The following is a 15,819-nucleotide window of genomic DNA, read 5'->3' as shown; positions in this document are numbered from 1 at the left end:
CATAAACACCTGAAATTAGAGAATATTATAACAAATGGCTCAGAATAACCTGAAATCTTTATGTAGGACTATTTATATCCAACACTTTAACACTGCTAAAAAATCAGAAATCTAAAACTCTTTATGGGCAGAGTATCCACAGCATTGACTAAGGTCAGTACTGCTGCAATGCCAGTATACCTTGTACAATGATTTCCCTAACACTTTTGGAATTCAGAGTAAATATTCGCATTGCCATTTCACTGGAAATATTGTGACTGGAAGAAAACTGACGTATCCTAACAACTGCATGATACATAACTTGAATAATAAAAAAGAAGAATCCTGACTGAAGGGGAGCAGAAAAGCAACACAGGCAGGACCAAGGGAAAGTGGGCTAAAGCTCTCCAACAATGCCCAGGAGCAGCTCATGTCTTGAAAGGTTCAGCTCTCACAGTATGGGCTCAGCTTTGCTGTGTTATACCGGTACTGCAAGCATTGAAAAACTAAGAGAATCTTTGCAAACATATTTTTCTAGTACTGAGATCCCATTCGAAATTTTATGGGAAAACCTACTTTTCCTTCCTAAAGAAAACACCAGCCCAAAGTAGATAGGAGAAACAAACAACAGAGGAAGCCCAGGCTGCACTACAAGACAAGAGCAATCACTAGTTTTGGAAGAATCTCTTCTGTTTTGCAACCAAAAATGCCTTGCTTTAAGTTCCCAAGAACTGGATAAAGGTTTCTCACTGCCCCCTGTGTGATGAAGCTGTACTTCTGCTAACAGAGGCAGCTTTTGTTTCCCAGTGGGTTCATCAAAGCCTTTCTGCCAAAACTTCCTCTGAGAGAAAACTGTCCACTAAACACTTACTTTACCAGGGAGATCCTGCTTTCCACAAATCTTGGATTTTTTGTTGTTCTGGGTTTTTTTTCTTTTTTCCAGAAACCTGAAAATTTATGGTTTACATAAGTAAATTATTTTGTTTATTTTTGTGGGTTTCCATTGAAGACCAATAATCAAACCCAGACACAATTACAGCTTGTCTGGCAAGGCAGTCTACGTATTGCTGAGTAACATGGTGACATCTTGAGGCTAAAATAACACAAACGAAGATGGTATATTTCTACCCTAGAAGCAACCTGCTATAAGTTATTGTACAACCTGCCCTTGCTCACTTTTTGTTAGTGCTCTCTCCTCCCTTTTATTCTCCCAACAGAAACACAAAAAAACCCCTGATAATACTGAGGTGATATATAGACATTACTCAAATTTGGGATGCACAGGTGCCTCTGGGGGAGGCTGGGAAAAAGGCTGACATATAGTCAGGAGAACTGTTAATATGTACAGCATGTGCAGTGTGATCCTGCAATGGTAAAATCATGTTAAAGGTTTGATTTATGTAGATAAACCTGGAAATATAATAACGACAGGAAATTTGGTCTAATGTGCACATGAACTGAAATGCTACCAGAGAATGAGGCATAGCAACTTACAGTAATATCTTTCCTGTGTGACCAGTCAAAAAAGGGGCTGAAGTTTTGTGTGACAGTCCAAATATCTCACAATTGTGATCTTCCAACAATCACAAGGCAGCAAAATGGACAGAGGTGCCCTTTCAAGAACTTTAAAATGAAATTCAGTGCCGTTGTCTGCTTCCGTTGTACGCTACCAAGGAGTCAGTTTAAAAAACTATGGAGTTTGTTGAGTTGTGTAGCAATTCATGTAGACCTATTAGCATGGTATATTTGTACTTTTGCTTTTTGACATAAATCACTGAAGCTATGAAATGGGTAACGGTTTCTCTCCTGAGACAGCTGTAATGATAATCTGTGACAGAACGGACCCCAAATAATCTTACTAACATCTAATGAAGAAACAGAAACAAGTTTTCTTCTCACAGTCTAGGCATCACATAACGCTATTTCAGAGTTCACATGTTGCTGTAATTGCTGTTTCCATGGTTTTTGAAAACGTGCCCCTCAAAATTCTTCCTAGCATTCACATTACATATTTACAATCAGGCCTTTACATTTTAATAGCTTTTAAAAAACAATAACAAAACCTCAACCCAAATCCTCACTCATATATGAAGCAAAACATTCTAAACACTGTCTAAACTGTCATTTCTTCCCAAAGCACAAGGATGTTTATGCTCTTGCCTAAGGGGATATAAACAGAGCGGCATACCACTCCATATTTGTAAATGTGAACTCTGCAAGGTAGAAACCGGCTTCTGTATGCACAAGGCTTCTGTTTTTTCCCTGCCTAAAATGCTATAATATGATATATGGGTACGTGTAAATTGAAACAACAAAGATGTATGGTGCTGCCACAGAAAAATATGCAATCTCACTCTTTATTCCACATATCAACCTGACTCCAAGAAGCTTTCCAAAATTGCCTCCAGAAATGCATCTCAGGTACCAGCCCCATGGCCTAATAGTATATTTGGGATAATTCCATGCGTCTGTGGGAAAGTTGCACCCGCAAATCTGGTGTCTATCAGAAGTAACCTTCCTAGAGCCAGTGGGGACTGACTGCTGTTCTGAGTGTGGTAGAGCTAGACTACTTCAAAAATATTCAAGAAAATGCTATGAGAATTAATAAGGATAACATATTGACCCACCAACTGAGCGTTGTATAAGGCCAAAATACTCAAGCCAACAGGTACAAGTTTAAGAGCAAAGAACCCAAGGACAGACCTTTTATGTATATGTGTCATTTTAAAATAGACTCCTGCAAACATCCTGGTTAATATAACATACCGTTTGCCAAATATGTACTTTAAAAATAGCAGTCAACTGTATGACATACCTTGAGTGGTGTTAAAGCTGTCTAGGTTTTGTTGTAGAAAGACTGTGATAAGTTATAACATGCTGCCAGTGGAAATAGAACTGAAACAGCAAGAAACCAAGCTGCGTAAGGTTCTTGAACGAGTACTTGAGAGGGAAGGTTAAACCATAATGAGCATGTCTTAACTTTCATAAATCAGAGCACTTATTTAGATGGATTATCTGAACATGGATTTAGGATCTCCAGTGATTCAGATGTTTATAGTTTGACAACTAAAACTACAGTTGGGCATCCAAGGAATAGTGTCCAGTATACCAGAAGTCTGCATACCTACAGCTCTAACCGTGTGTGGATACTGACATTCTGCCCAGAGAAGCCTGAAGTTACACACTTTTCTTTTAAAATCCTGGCACAGGTTTCACCTCTAGTAGTCTTTTATTTTGGGAGAAACTAATGAGATTTTGTGCATTTCTGCTAAACTCTGATCAACTGATTTTTGCCCCAAACTTCTGTCTCCCTATTTATAAAAAAATAAATCCAACCTATTTGACATGTAGCTCACAAGCTCAGTAAAGCAGAAGTTTTTGTATTTGTTATTACTGGCCAAAACAGCATTAACGTGAACTGGGAGAAGTATTAATTTGTGTTACTAGAAATATGTTTATGATCAATATTACTGATTCTTTTTCTTTTGTACAGACAAAAGGAAGTTGAGGACATGGTCGTAGTTTTCAAATGAACACTAATTGTGCCATTCGAAATTTGTTTTTGACTCATTGTAGGTTCGCAACAAGAGCAAAGCAGCTAAAGCTGGACTGTGTGAGGGAGATGAGGTGGTGTCTATCAATGGCAAGCCTTGTGGAGACTTAACCTATGCTGAAGTTATTGTTCTGATGGAAAGCCTGACTGACGTCCTGCAGATGCTTATCAAGAGGTACAGGAATGCTGAGAATGCTTTGATGTAATTTGGTTCAGTGAACCACATGGAAAATTCTGGTTTTGAATGCAGTCGTTTTGCAGACTTACACTGTGAGCTTCTGATAGTCCTCTTATTAGTCTGTAAGTCTGCCTGTCTGTATGGAAAAGGGAGGGAAGACGGAGTATTTGACCTGAAAGAATTATTGTATATAATCTGAACATCACAGTTCAGGCACAGAATTAAGAGTACAGTCTCCAATGTAACAAATTTATTTCTTATTAAGTATTCTTAATACTTACAAGGTGTCCACTACCATATCTGCATACTGCAGTCTTGAGTACAATTATTCTTTCCACCCCTTTGAAGTAGTGAAGTGTTGTTATTCCCCAATAGATAGGGAAGTGAGGCTTACAAAAAGCACAGGCTGTGTAGATGGAGAAAGTGTGTTACACAGATATGCCTTGATGATGACATGGCAAATGGTCTTCTTGGGTGGCAAAATGTTTTAGCAGTCAGGAGGGGCAGAGGGTCTGGAAATCATGAATTCTATTTCTGTAGCTGTTATCACTTCACTAGATGAGGTGGGACAAGTCACTTAAGGCTCTCTGGCTCTCAGCTTCTCCATATATAAAATAGTGATAGTGAATTTCAGTTTTCTTTCAAAATGCTTCAAGCTTCTTAGAGAACCTTCACGTAAATTTGCAAGCAAGTGGCAATATTGCTCACCCGTACATCAGTCTATTCCAGTGGCTGTTCTGTAATTATCAGTGTAATATATGTGATCTTGAGTTGCAGTAAGCACATTCTCCCCAGACTTTGTGAATTCAGACAAGAGGAACTCTGAATTGCCATCAGTGTGGGTAAGAAGAGGAAGAAAAGACCTGAGACTTCCACACTCCTCGTAAGGAATTATGGCTCCCCCTGAGCTCCTGCAGTTCCCAGTGTTTGCTCTCCCACAGGCAGGAGCAGGAGGACAGGAGTCAGGATTCATCACAACAGCTAACAGAGCAGTGGCACTGGAAAGGCTGAAAAAGGACTTCGGTGCAAAAAAGGCAGTTGTCTCTGGTTACCAGGAAAAGACATGTGAAATTCCTCTGTGGTTTCTGCAACCTGCACAAAGGAACTTTCCTAGTGTCTAGCCTTTCAAAGTTACAATCTGCCTTCAAAACAAGATGCTCTCAAGGACTATTCTTTTCATTTATAGCAGACATTTTGCGTGGCCTGTCTGTGTATGTTGTCTTGGGCTGAGTTATGGATCACTGTGACGAGATCAGGGGAACAGTGATAACTGAGGATTACACTTACCTTCTCCATAGTGCATAGCCCTTGTTTCTGGTTCAGTGGTGTACCACTTGAATGTTCCTCATGTGATATCTGCATTCTTATGTTTTTAACTCATAACACAACTATTGGAACTGCACTTACAAAAATGGTATTTGTTGCTGACCAGCTGTCTTCTTTGCAGCCATAGAACTAGCTCCATATGCTTTGACTCCTGCCTGTTGCTGCTTTGTAACTGGTATTTCAGTTGGTCTGAAGGCCACCATACACTCCAGCTGAAAGTCACGGCACATCTTCTGTTCACTCCGTTGCCCCCAACTGGAACTGTATGGCGAACAGCAAGAATCAATCTGGTTTTCAACATCCTGAAAATCAGAACCAAACCAGAGTGCTCAGACTACGTAATTCAGTGTTTCATGGAATGAAACTGCATCTGTTAGAAATTTTAAGAAAATTGCAGTTGCACAACACTCTGAAAGTGACTAAAACTTTCTAAAGGATTTCACCATGAGAATCTTTGAATTTCTTCTCATCAGCCCTACTGTCATTATCTTCCAGGGTATGGAAGAATAAACTGAAACACTTCCTCTGCCACCTCCTCTCTGGGTAGTAGCCCTCTCAGCACTACCACCAGAAGGATCTTTCAGGAAGTGTCTTATCATCCTCAGAGCAACGAGTAGCAAACCCTTCCTTTCCTGAGTAGCCACTTGTTAGCAGCCATCTGAAAAAAATGCTGGAAATCATAGGGAAAGAATAGTGCCTAATGAAAATGGTGCTTCAATGGTGACTTTTACATCCCAGCACATTTCGCTGGCAGGGAAGAATATTTCTCCTTGGGAAGCTTCTGACTGTTCTTGAACTATTTGCATGAAGGATGAGATTTTCATAGGCACTCATTGTTGGCCTAACTCTGCTGTTACTAAGGTTACTGGGAGGAAAGTTAAGTTTTTTGAAGTAGTTTTTAAAATGCTACTTGGCCTTTGATGTCTGCACAAAGTTCTCCCAATGCCCTGTAAACCACAGTCAGTTACTGATCAGCAGTGCTCACAAAATCTTTGGTTTACAGGATCATAGGAAAGAGACACTCTGTAGGGTGGGCACTCTCCAGATGCCGTGTGGGGGAGCATCTTGCTGACCTTCCTGACAAATGCTGAACAGATGTATCCAGGAAACACCAAGAGTGAGGATAGAAACAGAAATGCTAGCCTGCCCTTTCACATCAGTGTTAGCAACCCTTGGGCTACCGCTGAGTCTAGAAAGAAAATTTCTAGGGGGAAGTAGGGAGTGTGCTCGGTGCATACCAAAATGAAATGCACCACGTAGGGAGTAAAACATGACTCTGAGACAAACCCTGGTGTGCTGACTCCATGAGTTTTGCTTCCTTCCTGGAATTACACCAGGGGTGTTGCTCCTGCAGTGAGCTGGAAAGACCTAAAACAAAAATAATAATGTGTCAAAATAGAATTCTTAAATGACAAAAAAGAGATCTGACCCAGTATTCTGCCTCTTGACACATGGATACACACTTATGTCTATATAGAGTAGAAGTATATCCATAAGTAGCGAGATCCTTTTAAGGTGGAAATTTTTCTGTCTCTCACACACACACAATCACTCGGCTACCAATAAAGGCTAACATTTAGCTAGCCCAGCCCCCAGTCTCATATCTTACAAGGAAATGTTTACAGGTTTCTTGTAATTTATCTGTACTTACAAGCAGTACAATTGATCATCCGAATAGCATCATATGACAGAATCCAGCAGCACTCACAAGCAGCTCCCTAAATTAAAATCTGTCTGACCTTTATGTAGCTCCACATGTGGTTTAATGGATGTTACACGTTTTATGCTATTTGAGGCAGACCCAGACTGCTACAAACAGTATGCTGCATGACTAGAAAAGCAAGTGACATTGAGGTTTCTTCAGTGTACTGAAAGATTTATTTCTTCTGTTGCTTCTTTCAGCCTTTCTTTGTAGGGGGTTCCAAAGTTTCAGAATACCTGGGACCTGCTTTTGATTTCAGAAATCTCTGTAATACTTGAAATTAATACTTTACTGAGGTTACCTACTGCTTCCCTCATTTGAAAAAGTGTTTTGCTACTTTCTAGTCAACAGAAAGCCTTAATAACAGCCTGCAGTCTTGCTGTACAGGAACGGTTTCTTCTTGAATTTCAGTACTGGCCCAGAGTACTGAAAGAAGAAGCTAAAGAGTACACTAGGAGCCCTAACACCAATAAAACAGCCTAACTGGGCCAGGGGGATGAGTAGTTTAAAAAAGGGAGCTACACTGAGGTATACAGTAGGCTTCAGGAAGTTGCCACTTAGAAGTACCTTTTTTTTAATGACTAGAAAATATTGTATGGGCTCTCTACCCTTTTACACTGGATCACACCTTCATATACTGGAATAGGGCCAGAATGTTTTAATTATTCCATGATATATATGAGGATGATGATCTTCACAGAAGTTCTTGGAATGTGTATTTTAAGTATTCATTTCCCTCCCTCTGATCCTCATCCAGGACTTATCTATACCCTAGAAAGTAAACTGTTTGGGACAGGAACTATATGTGAGGATGGTGCCTAAAACAGTTGCAGTAGTACCCACAGAGCCAAAAATTAACCACTCTTCTGGGGTCATGCAAAGTTAATTTTCTCATGCACATGTGAAATATGAAGAAGCATTGTCCCAGAAGTCTCAGCAGCATTTGTCTGGAATCACTATAACAGAAACGTGTCTGCAAAAGCATACTGATGCTAGGAATGACGTAATTCAACATTGCAGGAGATGGTAGTAGGATCACAGCTCTATCACAGTAATTTCCCTCTTAGTGAACTGTTAATTTGAAGATTGCTGAAGGAAAAAAGGATGCTTCAATTTAAGACCTCTACATTCTGGGAAAAGTGTTCTACTTAAATGTACCTGCTAGCAGGTACCACAATTAATACAGGGAAAAAATACTACACAGAATTGCTTTTGTAACTGTACTTACAATTGCTGTGCTTACAGCGTCTTAATTTGTTGAATTGTTTATGTATATGCAGATCGTCCAGTGGAATAAATGAAACCTTGAGTGCTGAAAGAGAAAATGGAAAGCACGATGACATAAAAAATGAGGAATATAGGGAGAGTACTACACTGCAAATTAACACAGAGAAAGAAATACCCCATGGAGATTTATGCATCACAGAGATCTACAGTGAGACTCACCAGGGAGCAGGAGAAAGCAACATACACTTTTCTGAAATGAAACAAGAGACCACAGAAAGCCACAGAATTACTTCTAAAGTGATAGGCACCTCCAAGGTGCTCGTGACAGATGAGGCTGCTCTCAGGGGGAAGACAGAAGAAATAAGGCCAGGTACTATGGTTGAGCTGCAGTTGTCCCTCTCAAATGATGCACACAAGGACACCAATGCTCCTGCTGTGACTCTCTTAGGGGCAGAAAAATGCACCCCTTCAGGAAGAGGACCCAGCGTACAACAAGACGGGACTAGCCCTGTAATTGCAATTCCCCTGGGCATGAAAGAGGGCAACATCCAGTGGTCAAGCAAAGTAGTCCAGTTTTCCAGTGGCAAAGAGGTCAAGAGGATCCAAGATGCAGCTCCATCTCTCCCCAGGGTGGAGGTGATCCTAGACTGTTCAGACAGGGAGAAGGAAGCACACAGGTCTCTAGCTGAAAGGGGGTGTGTTGATTCTCAAGTGGAAGGAGGGCAGTCAGAAGCACCTCCTTCTCTCCTCTCCTTTGCAATCTCATCAGAAGGCACAGAGCAGGGAGAAGACGACCAGCACTCCGAAAGGGATCACAGACCTCTCAAGCACAGGGCGAGGCACGCAAGTATGTCCCATCTAATCATGTGCACTGCCTGAGGGTATCTTTTTAAACTTTAATTTCAGAACTTAGAATGCATTAGTAAAAAAATGTTTTCTGCAGTTTTCTAACTTTCCCTCTCTCTTACTCTTTTCAATGATGTTTCTTTCTTCTTTATATATATTTTCAGGGTAATACAATGCTCCTGGTAATGAGCCAAAAGTATACCAATGCCTTAACTGTGCTGTATAACTTTGCTCTAGTAGACATCCACTTTGAAATTAACTCATGAATTTGTCCAACTAACAATACTTACATCTCCAAAAAGGGCTGAATTCTGCTCAGAGGCAATCTGTAGAATATTAACAAAAAAAGCAACTTGCTTGCACATGTCTAAGTGAATCCTGTGCATTTCTCCTTTTATAGCAAAAGCTTTGTGTTGTCATTTGCATCATCTAAAATCAAAGCCATGCCACTGCTCTTAGAAGTTAATAAAAAAGGCTAGTAGAAAAGCTTAATGTTGCCTGCAGAAGAGATTTTGACAGACACTAGCATGTGTATAACTGTTACATGATCCTTTCTGTTTTATGAGTCTTATCCAGACTGTAAAGTGAACATGTTATTTCTTCTGACTCCCGTACCCAGAGGTCAGCTTCAAAAAGTGTCCAAGAAGTTTATATGAAAGCGAACTTGCAACTGGATCCAATATTAATTAACTGATTGTAGATAGATACTATTTATTAATTTTTTATTTTATTTTATTTTATTCATTTGGGACCTTTCTATTGGTTGCTTGCTCTTTCCCAACAATGTAAAGAATCCTGTCTGGGGATCTAGTAGCAGTATGTCAAAGGTGCTTGAATGTGTGCAGTGATATACTGTAGCAACAAGCTATTTCATATGCAGTGTTGGAACTAGTCTGCTAACCCACTGCTAATTCCTCTGTAAGCATATTTTTAGCATGATAACCATTTGTATCTTATTGGCAAGTGGATTAAACTGTTACTTATGCCTAAGTGTCTGTATGCAATCCACGTATTTTTGGCATATTAAATGAAGCAAAAAAGAAAAGTGCACATGCTTTACATTTTGACTGCAAAGTTAGAACCAACTGTGGGACTGTGCCTGTCTTTCCTAGAAAATTACTTGCAGTGCCTGTCTAATAAGGCAAAAGTACAAAGAATGAACTATACATTACATGATAAACTTTTTGTTCAAGTAACACACAGTCTGTCCTTTTTCCATCTTAACTATGACAATCTCAATTCCTTCTAATCAAGTAGCAGGTTGTTATCCTTAGGAACCACTGATTTAATCTATAAAAATGCTTGCTTTTTTATTATTACTTATAAAATTTAATTATAATTAAAATTAGTATTACTAACACTATTATTTGTAAAATCCTGTCTACGCATGAGAGCAAACAAATTGCCAAGCATACAGGAATCTGTGTGCAGCAAATACCATGCATTTTTTTGGTAAATTTAAGTTATAATGCAGTACTGAAGTCTCAACTAGAGAACATTTATTATAGGTGTTTGATCTCATTAGCAGAAATTTTCTTTGTAAATAGTATTCCCATATTATTTACCTGAACGTGTAACATTTCTTCTGCCATCTTTTGAAACTATTAAGTAACTATCTGGATGAATTAAGAAAAAATATGCTAGCAAAATGAAAAGTTTCCATTTTTGCTTTTCACAGAACCGCACGGGTACCTGCTAAATCCCCTTCCCAGAAAAACACATCCTGCTGATGCAAGTAGCCTATTTGAAAGTGTAGAACTTGCATGCTTTCTGTTTGCAGAGGCACTCTAACACTAAGGCCCACACTTTTCAAAAATGTCTTCAGTGACTATTGTAAGCACTGGGATCATCAAAAGACTGAGCCAAGGATTATGTGATTTGGCCCTCTCACAATAAAATATTAAACATTTCTGGTTTGGGTGCCATGCTTTTTTCTGGTTTATAGGTTCTTGTGAGAACCATTGCTCCAGCCATGCTGTCATCTGGCATAATGGCAAATCTCCAATTGTCTTTAATAGGAGAAGTATCAGACTCCATCTACCGACATGGCTAAAAGGATCATTAATGGAAAAAACATCACATGGCTTTCTTTAATGAGTTTGCTTTATTTATGCTAGTAAAACATACTATATAATTTACAGTTCTGATTTCATATATGAGAGGCTTACTTTTTTCCTTTTGAAATTAAGTGGAAGGCGACCACTGCTTTAGGCAGGAACAGCATTACATTCTAGCTTTTTAAAGGAAGAAGCTAATGGGGCTGTCATTCATGAGATGTGGCACTAGAATATAAGGAAGAGAAAGAAACAGGGACACCACCTGACTAGTGTTGCCCCATGAGGCAAATACTCCATGTCACATAACAAGGAGGCAATCATGCTGATGTGCAGCACATCTGTCAGCTTTACAGCTGCATCTATTCCTGTTCCACATGACTTGATGAAAACCAATAATTTATGCTTTTAAGAAATATGTATTATTGATATATGCTAGCGAATACTCTTGAGAAGTTAGTTGAGCCTCCTTGATTAAGTTCTTAAATATGTATTCATTCTTGCCACATTTTTGAAACAAATATTCTGGAGCTGTTATATCCTATACAATTTTGGATTATGTTTCAGGCAAGTAATGTTTGCTAAAAGACTGAAACCTGCTTTCATTGAGTACCATACCCAAAATCTCATGTCTTCCAAGGGGCTGAAAGTTAATGCTAACTGTTTCTGTGTATGCCTTTGTGGATTTATACTTGCTTTTAAATAGCTAATATATAGAAGCATACCGACTTTTTAGCAACTATACGCATTTTGTCATTCATATGAGTAGAATAAAAACATAAATGGCAGAAGCTGCCATCACCGTCAGATGGAATACACTCAGTTTTATTTGAACTCAGATGTTAAGCAGTCATGGGCCTGGCTGGCTGGGAATGTCTGCTGTAAGCCTAAGAACGGTGGTCAAACACTTGGTAAATAACAGATCATAGAAATAGAATAAATGAGAAAATACTGTCTGCCTGTTGCTGCTGAGATTACTTATGGGAATAAAATCAAGAATGCTAGAAACAGAGACACACGTCACGTAACCTTCCTGTTGAACTAAAAAAGTCCTAACAAAAGTGATGTAGCCTTTGAACTTGTATGGGTGTGGCTCTAAGGAACGCTGGGAATGGAATTCACAACACAGTTGCTATTATGGGAATTAGTATATTAAGTATATTGTGTATTAGTAAATTAGGTGCATTAGTAAATTAAGTATAATGACCTCTCCATAAAAAAAAAAAATAAAGGTCTTATATATAGAAAGGGGACAGTGGGTAAATTTCAGTATAGGTAAATGCAGAGCTATTTTTGTGGGCTGTGTAAAATTAAATGTGCCTTTCAATTCTTTCCACAGGGCTCCGGCGAAGTGAGAGTCTGTCAGAGAAGCAGGTCAAAGAAGCCAAATCTAAATGTAAAAGTATTGCATTGCTGCTGACAGCAGCTCCCAATCCCAATTCCAAGGGGGTGTTGATGTTCAAGAAGCGTCGTCAAAGGGCCAGGAAATATACTTTAGTCAGCTACGGTACTGGGGAGTTAGAACGTGACGAAGACGAGGGTGAAGAAGGTGAAGGTGAAGAGGGGGACAAAGAAAACACTTTTGAAGTGAGTTTGCTTGCAACAAGTGAGTCAGAAATAGATGAAGATTTCTTCTCTGACATTGACAACGACGGCAAGATTGTGACGTTTGACTGGGACAGTGGTCTACTTGAGGTTGAAAAGAAGACAAAAAGTGGAGACGAGATGCAGACGCTTCCAGAGAGCACAGGTAAAGGGGCCCTCATGTTTGCCAAGAGGCGGCAGAGGATGGATCAGATTACAGCTGAGCAAGAGGAGATGAAGGCACGCACAGTGCATACAGAGGAACAAAGGGAAGCCACCATATCAGAGAACTTCCAGAAAGTAAGCTCTTCAGTCTATCAAACAAAAGAGGAAGAAATGTCAAGACAGCAGACCTGTGTGAGCAAAAGCTATGCAGATGTGAGCCAGAATTATAGCAAAATGGTACAACAAAATGGCTTTGGCTTAGCACCAGACACAAACCTCTCTTTTCAGTCCTCTGAAGCTCAAAAAGCAGCATCTTTGAATAAAACAGCTAAACCCTTCTCTTCTGGCGTTCAAAACCGAGCAGCTGCACCATTTTCATCTGTAAGAAATGTCACTAGTCCTCTTTCAGACATACCAGGGCCACCTCCTTACTGCTCTGTTAGCCCACCACCTGAGGCTTTATATAGACCTGTTTCAGCTCCTGTAGCCAGCAGAGCTGCTCTAGCTGTGTGGTCACCCATCGAGCCAACAGAACATATAGCATCCAGAGATGAAAGGATTGCAGTGCCAGCCAAAAGAACTGGGATACTGCAAGAGGCGAAGAGAAGAAGCACTTCAAAACCTATGTTCACTTTCAAAGACACACCCAAAGTAAGTCCTAATCCTGCCCTGTTGTCCCTTGTACACAATGCAGAGGGCAAAAAAGGTACTGGAGCTGGTTTTGAGTCAGGACCTGAAGAAGACTACCTCAGTTTGGGAGCTGAAGCTTGCAATTTCATGCAGACTCAAGCATCTAAACAAAAGGCCCCTCCTCCTGTTGCTCCAAAGCCTTCACTCAAGGTCTCTTCTAGTGCTGATACTCCAGTTTCACCAGTTTGGTCACCTTCAGCTGTGGCTCCTAACAAGGCTCCCTCTTTCCCAGCACCAGCCTCACCTCAGGCAGCATATCCTGCACCACCCAAATCTCCACAGTCTCCTCATTCTCCTGCGCATCCCCCAAGTACTCTCAACCTAGCTGGTCCTTTCAAAGGGCCTCAGGCAACCCTAGCAAGTCCAAGCCACACACCCAAGACACCACCAGTCACACCAAGTGCTGGAGGAACAAAGCCACCCTTTGAGTTGCCACCAGCTATGAGTGGAAAAGGAGCACAGTTATTTGCCAGAAGGCACTCTCGAATGGAGAAGTATGTGGTAGATTCAGAGACTGTGCAGGCAAATATGGCACGAGCCTCATCTCCAACTCCATCTTTACCAGCTTCTTGGAAATATTCATCTAATGTCCGAGCACCTCCACCTGTCGCTTATAATCCCATCCACTGCCCATCTTACCCTCCTGCTGCTACCAAACCTTCCTCCAAATCCACTGCTGCTACCAAGAATACAAAAAGAAAACCTAAGAAAGGTCTCAATGCTTTGGATATTATGAAACATCAACCTTATCAACTCGATGCATCTTTATTTACTTTTCAACCTCCTAGTACTAAGGAAAGCCTTGCAATTAAGCAGACATCAAAGTTGTCCACTTCCAAGCAAGCTCTACCTTTAAGACCACCTAGTGCTGGCTCTCCCACTAACGCCCGGCCATCTTCAGTGTACTCCGTGCCAGCCTACAGTTCACCACCTTTGTTTCAGCCAAATGCCTCTATTCCAGTAAACGAATCATATTCATCTACAGGCTACTCTGCATTTTCTAAGCCAGAATCCACCACATCTTCTTTGTTTACTGCTCCGAGGCCAAAATTTTCAGCAAAGAAAGCTGGCGTCACTGCACAGGTGTGGAAGCCATCAATTATTGAAGAGTAAACTTTATAGCTGAAACTTAGTGTCCATTTTGCTTGCAATCAATTGTTTGCAATGGTAACCTGGCACAAAACCGGTGCCAATAGTATTCCTTAGCTTACCTAATAATGTCAGATGTATCACCTCAAATCTGGGTCCAAAATATTTGAACTTTTTTAAGGAATCAAAATAGATGAAAATTTTAGCACATTTGTGCATATGCTTTATACACGTAACATCCTGCAATGAATAGATACCATTGTATTAAGCAAGCAGGACACTAGGTTTTTGCTTTAGACTACAGCAGAAACAACAGTAAGCAATATTCTTGGTATGTCAAATTAATAGAAAGGAGCTTTCTTGCTGCCCCCCTCCCCAACTATGTTCTAATGACTTAGGGATTTGAGGACTTTTTTTTTAAAGAGGTGCCTTATTAAATGATATTAATAGTAATATGTATTAGTAATATTACAGCGTAAAATAAATACAGTATTAGACTCTGACTGATCACTAGCAGAATACAACTGGATAGTCCTTTGGCCTGCACAGAGACCGACTGAATTCAGTTGGAATCTGTCCTGGCTCAAAGGTCCTTCCACAGGAATCTGATTGATCGGCCAGGGGCTTAGTTTGTAAGCTATGTGGATCAGCTGTGATCCAAAATCATGAACTGCCTCTGTGATTTCACAGAGTACGTGCTATAAGAGATGCTGGAGTGTTCTGAAGACTAAAAGAGATGGAAGGACAGCTGGAAAAATTATCAAAGATTTCCCATTTTGGGGAAATTTGACATCGCAAGGGCAGACATATTTTTAGCCAAAGTTTGCCTTGAATCCAGCAAGTAAGATAAAAGCCAGTAAATAAAAATTATTGAACAGTCAGAGAGGTGAGCTGGGTTTTGCAGCTGCAATGTAATGCAATAGTTTCTTGTGAAAGCACAGAGATTGAGAACCAAAGGGATACATATATTCAAGAGTACCGATTATTTCTGCCAGGGTAGTATAGGCCACAGAACTAAACACTTAACAGCAAATCTTAAACATGGCCATGTCTTCCTACTGGTCTCTTGTACACATTTTATTATTTTCACTTGGGGCTTTACAGTGCTTCTTCCCACTTTAAGTCTTTTTACTCTGGTCTTACACTTTCACCTTTTACTTGTTGTGTTGCGGACTAAGGATTGAAATACTGCTACCGTAGAAAATTCTTAAAGAGTCTGTGGTCTTGGAATGCACTGTATAATACTGCAGTAAATACACAGTCTTGCTGAAATCAAGGAGCTATATTTGAATAGTTTAGCATGTTTTCCAGTAAGCAGTCCTGTTAACATCAGTGGTGCTAGGTCTGAAACAAGGTGGTGTTTCACACAACTAAGGGTATCAAAATCCATCCCAAGCGTGGAGCTAAAGATTAAAGCGTGACTCTG

The 15,819-nt window shown here is 40.1% G+C and overlaps 1 protein-coding gene and 1 long non-coding RNA gene across 2 annotated transcripts in view; one reads left to right on the top strand and one right to left on the bottom strand.

Annotated features, from left to right (window-relative positions):
• SYNPO2 (synaptopodin 2) overlaps positions 1–15,819 on the top strand; it is a 95,879-nt gene that overhangs the window by 59,560 nt on the left and 20,500 nt on the right. Inside the window, exons 2-4 of the mRNA XM_005433762.3 lie at positions 3,556–3,707; positions 8,019–8,812; positions 12,205–14,387. Of these exons, the coding sequence (XP_005433819.1) occupies positions 3,556–3,707; positions 8,019–8,812; positions 12,205–14,387 (3,129 nt within the window). The remainder of the gene's footprint in view (positions 1–3,555; positions 3,708–8,018; positions 8,813–12,204; positions 14,388–15,819) is intronic.
• LOC129736771 (uncharacterized) overlaps positions 1–15,819 on the bottom strand; it is a 99,992-nt gene that overhangs the window by 67,986 nt on the left and 16,187 nt on the right. The window contains exons 2-3 of the long non-coding RNA XR_008733819.1: positions 7,967–8,050; positions 6,324–6,404 (exon numbers count right to left, since the gene is read on the bottom strand). This is a non-coding gene — a long non-coding RNA (uncharacterized LOC129736771). The remainder of the gene's footprint in view (positions 1–6,323; positions 6,405–7,966; positions 8,051–15,819) is intronic.

Source organism: Falco cherrug, chromosome 1, assembly GCF_023634085.1.
Source record: "Falco cherrug isolate bFalChe1 chromosome 1, bFalChe1.pri, whole genome shotgun sequence".
In the NCBI taxonomy this organism is placed as follows: Eukaryota; Metazoa; Chordata; class Aves; order Falconiformes; family Falconidae; genus Falco; species Falco cherrug.
This window is presented reverse-complemented; position numbering and strand designations above follow the sequence as displayed.